The 7,588-nt window shown below is 35.9% G+C and overlaps 1 protein-coding gene across 1 annotated transcript; it reads right to left on the reverse strand.

Annotated features, from left to right (window-relative positions):
• Positions 1 to 2,561: 2,561 nt before the first annotated feature.
• On the reverse strand, positions 2,562 to 4,032 carry LOC117119737 (ankyrin repeat and SAM domain-containing protein 3-like). Its single transcript, XM_033264595.1, has one exon. The coding sequence runs from the start codon at positions 3,810 to 3,812 to the stop codon at positions 2,562 to 2,564; it is 1,251 nt and encodes a 416-aa protein (XP_033120486.1). The 5' UTR covers positions 3,813 to 4,032.
• Positions 4,033 to 7,588: the final 3,556 nt, after the last annotated feature.

The raw sequence follows: 7,588 nt of genomic DNA on the forward strand, positions 1-7,588 counted from the left end.
AAGAAAGAGGAGAAGGATGGGAAAGAGAATGTTTATCCAGTCCCCGACCGAGTTACATTTTCTCGCAATTCACATTGGCGGATCTGGGGGAGGGGGGGTCATCGGTCATGACCCCTCCCTTGGGCCAAAAAAAAAAAAGGAGAAAAAAGAATTCTAGACCTACCTTTCAGGACCCGTGAGCTATTTTTTTTTTTTACACTTAAGGAAATTAAAAATGTTTAAGAACATAAAATTCATTAAAACTCAATTCAAATGTCGAAAATGGAAAAAAGTATATGCATGCAACTACTCATTTGTTTATACATAAAATAAAAAATGAGAAAAATTTACCTCACCGTTTTCAAGAGGGAAAAACCTTGAATTTTGAAGAATTAAAAAGTCATTTATAAATGACATTTCAGAAGTCAGGAAAGCTCATTTCCCGCCATCTAGAAATCGAAATTTTCCCTGGGGAACCCGGACCCCCTTTTTCTTTGGTGTTCATTGATTCATTGAATCATTTTCAAGAGGGGAAAACCTTGAATTTTGAAGAACTTAAAAGTAATTAAAAGACACCTCAGAAGTCGGGAAGCTCATTTCCCGTCTTCTAGGAATCTAAATTTTCCCGGGGGAGGACCCCCCTTTTTTTGGGAATTATCGACTCATGAAAAAAAAATCGTATGCAACTACTCAATTTTGTTTTATGTATGTACACACACATAAGGCATATCTACTGTAATAACAATGGGGGAAATTTACCTGACCGTTTTCAAGAGGGGAAAACCTTGAATTTTGAAGAACTTAAATTAAAGTCGCTAAAAGATACTTCAGAAGTTGGGAAAGCTCATTTCGCACCATTTAAAAAATAACATTTTCCCGGGGAGAACCTGAACCTCCCTTTTCTCTTTGGGTTTATTGATTCATTATAATAATTTTCAAGAGGGGAAAACCTTGAATTTTGAAGAACTTAAAAGTAATTGAGACACCTTAAAAGTCGGAAAAGCTCATTTCCCGTCATCTAGGAATCAAAATTTTCCCGGGGAGAACCCCCGAACTCCCCTTTTCTTTGGAGCTTGTCGATTCATTGAAAAAAGAATACGTAGGCCTACGCAACTATACTCATTTTTTTCAATGTATGTTTACACACATATCAGGCCTATTTACTGTAATAAGAATGAGAAAGTTAATTTACCTGACCGTTTTCAAGAGGGGGAAAACCCTGAATTTTGAAGAACAAAGTCATTAGACACCTAGCTCAAAAGTCGAGAAAAGTCATTTCCCGCCATCTAGCTAGAAATCAAAATTTTCCCGGGGGAGGACCCCCTAGATTTGATTCCAGATCTACATGATTCATATTCCCATTCAAATTATAAGTGCCCCCCACCCCCCACCACTTTGAAAAACGTTCCGCCGGCCCTGAAGTTTATGTATATATACTAATATTTTGCGAATGGGTTTTTAAAAGCAATCTTGGGATTTTACAGCTTTACAGCTTTGCCGTCGAAAGTCCTAGGATTCGACAATGACGTCAGTGCACATGTTTACAAACGTCATTGATTGGAATGAAAATAGACGCGCTGAATTTCGTTTGTCTTATGAGATAGTATTTATCGAACATTTATCTATATAAAAACAAGATTAATATTGTAGAAATTGTATTTATAAAGATTCATATATAATTCATATTTCATTTGGTAGACAATAAATATTCAGTGAGATACTAAAAACGATTATTAATTCCGAAATGTGCATCAAATCTCAGCTATTATTAATCAGTATGTATTAGGTTAAAGTCTTAAAACAATAATTTCGAATTAGGCCTAGTAAACAAATAATTGTAACTAAAGTATAGGTTCCCATGATGTCAGATGATGTATTCAATATGATGCTATATTTTGGGATCTGACTTAATTTAACGATGGCCCTGTCAGTTGTAGTAATGACAATATTTGTGCATTTTGAGCCATGTAGTAAAAATAGTACTATTATTTTCAGTGTACAAGATGAGAGTGAAGAAGAAGTTCAGCTTCTACTTTATTTTGTAACAGGCAACTCTATTTTTTATAGGCCTACTGGAAGATTCATTATTTAAGTTACAAGACAAAACTTTTTAAATGTTTTATATATTATAATAATAAGTACATAATTCTTTGTAAATTACTTTATATGACTATATAATAGCTTGTTTTGTTTTATAATAATAAATGTGTTGAGTATATTGATATTGATTGTGCAATGAGGTTTTTTTTTTGTCTTTCAGTGTGATTAAAACATGTCAATTCTCAGAAAATATTTTCCAATTTTATCATATTACCACCCTTTATTACATAGATCTTTTTCAAAATATAACTGCTTTTATAACATTATATAGACCCATTAAACACAAAAACTGCTCTGGCTTCGGGGGCTTCGACCCCACTGGGGCCCTTAGGCAGTCCCCTGGACCCCACGCCCAGAGAACCCCCCTTGAAATGACCTGGCTACGGGCCTGAAAATATATTTTCAATTTAGTAAATATGTAAAGAAAGTTTTATATATATATATATATATATATATATATATATATGTTATGAATGATAGGCCTATGCAATTATTTTGAGTAGGCCATGTAAAATGAGGTAAGGAACTGACCTGACCATACTCGAGATAAACTTACCAATTTCTTTCTTTAACTTTCTGTTGGCTTGGACGATTCGTTGGATACGCTCCTCTGAAAATGCTACTCCGCAGGATTTCTCACAGCACTCTGCCTGGCACATGTTTCCATCTTCATTCTTTGTACAGTGTAAGGTAGTCGTTTCAGTGTGGACTTTGGGTCGATTGTAGTAACTTGATCGAAAAGAGTCGTTAAGCTGGTGCTCAAGTAGCTTGTACAACTTACGCAGCTCTACATATTGCAATTTCTGTTTTTCATCATCCACATTATGTATTGACGGCGACGTTATCATGTCATTTCTATTTCCAATGTCTGGTTCTGGAGATGGGTATTGTATAGATTGGTAAGAGCTGCCATCTTGACTACTGAGCCATCCATCTGAAACAGCTTGTGATCCGTTGTCAGATGTAGGGTAGAATCCAGAGTCATCGAAGCCACACGACGCGACCAGTTGGTCTTCACCCTCAGACACGCCGCAACGCCGTTGCCGAATTGCGTGATTTTCACGATATGTTATCATATTGACAACTTTACTTGGAATATTTGGCAGAAACGGCTGATGAGATTTTTGTTTTGGCTGTACGACCTTTTTCGGACGAGTTTCCGCCCAGTCAAATGCGCTTCGGAATTCGCGGTCACGTACAGTCGTCGACGCCTTTCCTTGGTGAATTAGTATACTCGCAACGACATCGTGTCCGTTGTACATCGCTTGCATTAATGGAGTCATTCCATTAAAGTTGGGAACATCAACACTGAGTGAGTACTTAAGTAGAGAATCAACTATCATCTTAACCGTGGCAGCGCTGCCAGATGATGCGGCGTGAAAGAGTGCCGTACACCCGTTCATATCCGCTTGATTGAGATCAAGATCGACATCTCTGTGAGCTAGCAGGTAACTTACAAGACGATCCTTGCCATAGATACATGCCCAGTGAAGTGCGTTTCTATCAACGATATCTGACTGCGACACTACTGCGCCGTATTTCAAAAGAAGTTTGGTAATTTTCATCTGGTTCCGATTATTGTCGATAAATACTGCGCGTATCAGCGCACCTTGCCCGCACTCGTCGACGATAGAAAGCTTGGCGCCAGCTTCAATGAGCAAACGGACTTGTCGCGGTCTGCCAGCAGAAATTGCCTTCAATATCGCTGAACCTGAACCACATTCCTCAGGCATTCTGTACGCCGCTAAAATGAAAAACGGTTAGCAGATGATCAACGAGGTGCAGTGCTACTACAACAAATCAGACTTCCGTTGAATATACACGTACACTCCTTCCGATCACAACTCGATCTGTTATTAAATGATTGAAACACATAAATTCATCAGATAGCAGACAATTTCTCTCTCAGACAAAATGCGTTATCAACAAAACGTGAGGCTGTGTCCGAGAGCATTGTCAACATCACAGCACGGTCATTCACGATACTATGATAGCGCTATGACGTCACAATAACATGACATTGAGTGACAGAAGAAAGTGATTAATCAATCCTTACATTAAGTCAAAGAAATTAATTGTGAATTAAAGGTGTATCGTACACCAACCTGCGCAATTCTATTCAGGATCATCGCATTGGTGGCGGTGAGGAGGTAATGACAATGTATGATTGATACATCCATCCATGGAGGTATATACCTCCATGATCCATCCGACCATTCATTGTTCCTACACGAACATATCTTTGGTTGTTGGCCTTCTCGTAAGCCAGACTATCAAACTTTATTAGATAAAAACATGTGACATGCCTAAACGATCGTGAAGACATCACATCACCTCATGAATATATACCGTATATAGGCACATCATAACTATATATGGCCAAAGAAAAATTGATAGTGTGGGCAGAGCTTCAATATGTATATTATGCGGCTGGGAGCACCTTATTACGTCATTGATTGTAAATTATTATTCAGCAATACTGTTAACAATAATGAGCTCAATCAAAGACAGTGGCGTAACGACAAGTCATTGGGCCCGGTGGCGAAAAAAGGGTCCCCTTGCATATCAGTAAAGTAGACAATGTCAAAAAATTATCTTGTGTCTACGGAATTTAAAAAAATAGAATCAACTAATATTTTGCCCATACATTTTTAATTAGAATAGTTTGTGTGCAACGTATAGACCCTAAATTATAGGTCTAGGCCTATGCATAAATCGTCATTTGCGTACGTGCATTTCCTTAGCGTGCATAGCATGCTTAACAAGTTTCATCTGTACGTTTACATTAGGCTCTATAAAAAATATTAGTTTATTACCCTATCTCGGCTGGAAAAGTTATGAAGGAGGGAGGTTTTCTATTTTTATTTTTTAACAATCAAACAATATCTACATACCTATTTACCAATGAAAATGAAAAAAAAATATTAATTTTTCCAAAATAAAATAAAATAAAATCTTTTTATAAAAAATATGTTTTTTTTCTGTAGCATATGGCATAGAGGACATGCTCGCGAGGATGATAAACTATTTTTTTTTTATTGGGCCGTATTCTACCAAAAGAGACCAACATCACTGAGATGAAGAGCGTGAAGTACCGTAAGCATATTGTGGACATACCGTAGCTACGGTATTATCTATTCATCCTATCATAGTAACATGATGAGTAAGTTCTCTTTACGTGTTAAAAAGTTCCGTCTCAAATCACTTTTATTTCGTTTGATGAATTTTTGCGGTTACACCCTACTTTGAACACTGACATGTGTCACTCATGATTTACTTGAATAAACGCCACTCAAGTGACACAAACAAATGTAGTTCCCTACTAAGTGTAATAACATGCATTACACATTGCACTGTAATAATCTCAAGAACACTTGACCAATTCTGAATGAATGGACCCTACCCTAGGATATGGTGACGTCAATCACCATCAGTGGTATTAAATACGAATTATTTTTAATAGTTTCTTTTCAAATTTGTTAGTTTTATCCATGAATATAGAATGATATGGTTTATGTATCACTCTGGCTTATATGTCTGAATATATTATGTTATTTAAATTGTATATAAACTTTTATTGTGATAATATTTAACAAAGATTGTACAATCAACCAGTTCCATCAATGACATAGCTGGATATCGTTATCATTTTATTGTTACTGTGTACACTGCGGTAATACAAATAATTTATTTGGCTATACACTTTAGAAGGAGTTTCACATAACCAGATATAAGCGATGCATCTATTCCCATATAAAATTAAACAATGGACAATTAATATTAAATGTAAAATGAAAGACAACGTAACAACAAATAATAAAAAATACAGTAAAATCAAAGCAACATAACCAAAAATGAACATCATCAGAAATCAGATTATACAGTAAATGAAACATCTCCACCTGCCAAAGGAAACGAAACACCCTCGAAATGCCCAACGCAGAGACCATGGAGGAATTAGTAAAGGCCCGGTGGCAAGCAGGGCTGCAACAACCAAGGATGAAGAGGCTCAACGCCCCAAGCAAGTGGTGTACTTCTGGGCATGCACAGCTCCCGAAAAAGAGAAATCGTTCATATACCGTATACAGTACAGATATAAAAGTTAATTTTCAGAAAAGCAAGCAACAGCAACGAGCCCCTGCTGAGTGCGTTCATATATTGATTTATTTCCATCACCCTGCCGAGAGCATGCACAATATATTATGTACACACTCTTTTCTGAAATACCCTGAAGTTTCTCCCAGAAAGAGAGCTCAATGAAATAATTATTTCACCCTAAGTCCACCCTCTCATCCCCTCAGAAAAGAACACATATGTATAGACCGTCAACCCCTCTCCGAACAGTAAATATTAATAATATTTCCTTCACGTTAAAATTGTACATATCTAAACATTATACAATCAATACAATAATTTAATTAATCCAGACTTTTCATAAAACAATCAATGCAATAATGCATAATCACCTAACTGTCAAGAAAATGAAATATTGCAGTAAATCTCTCTTAGTGACACGATAATATTCTGATATACAAGAGGTTGTGAATTTAACATCATGTTAGGCCTATGTATAAATAAAAAATTTTAACTTTAAATCCTTAATTTACTCTAATACTAAAATAATTGATAATTCTTCTAATTGGTCCCACTTGGTTATTTAAAGAAGCGCTTGCTATTCACCGGCATGAGCCTTCACTTAACCATAGAGAGAATATTGTTCTATTTTCTCTATGACTGTGGTCTAAGAGCTCCTAGAGAATTAAAACTGTTTATTTAATTTTGACTACACCCTATGCCCTTAGACTAAGGGCATTATGTTTAAAGAATATGACTAAAAACATAGCTTAATATCGAAATGTCCACTGATTAATCTCAGTTAAGAAAGTATAATACATACTCCAAGTATTGAAATACACGCCATCGTGTTGGGATTCAATATTTCGACATTAATTATGACATCATTCCTGATGACGACATAATTAATGTCGAAATATTGAATCCCAACACGATGGCGTGTATTTCAGCTAGTGTTTTGATTATTGTGACTTTACCGAAGAAGGATAAGTTTCTTCTTTCCCATGATTTTAAAGCTTGTGCTAAATTTGAAACCTTTTGTCGTTCCAATTTTTTTCAATACACAATTTTTTTAATTATAGCCAATAAAAATTCCTAGAAATTTTACGGGTTCCCGAACAAAAGTAATTCCGGATGGATTGTTTGTTTTGTTTTCGTTAGAACCAATCCACAAACCATTGGTCTTGTCTTTATTTAATTTCAGACCAGATACAGCACAAAACTGTTTAATTTCCTTGAAAAAGTTAGCTATACTGACCTCATCTTTTGCAAATATTATAGTATCGTCTGCTAATTGGGCTATTTTTACAGTATTTTCCGTTTTTGTTTGCGGAAGTGATGGTAATGCAATGCATTCACATAGGGAATTATTTCTGATATTAATGACCATCAGATCAGCGACTAAAATAAATAGAAAAGCGGAAAGGGGACATCC

The sequence above is a fragment of the Anneissia japonica genome, unplaced genomic scaffold (genome assembly GCF_011630105.1).
Source record: "Anneissia japonica isolate Jap-2015-1 unplaced genomic scaffold, ASM1163010v1 scaffold1149_len126086_cov162, whole genome shotgun sequence".
In the NCBI taxonomy this organism is placed as follows: Eukaryota; Metazoa; Echinodermata; class Crinoidea; order Comatulida; family Comatulidae; genus Anneissia; species Anneissia japonica.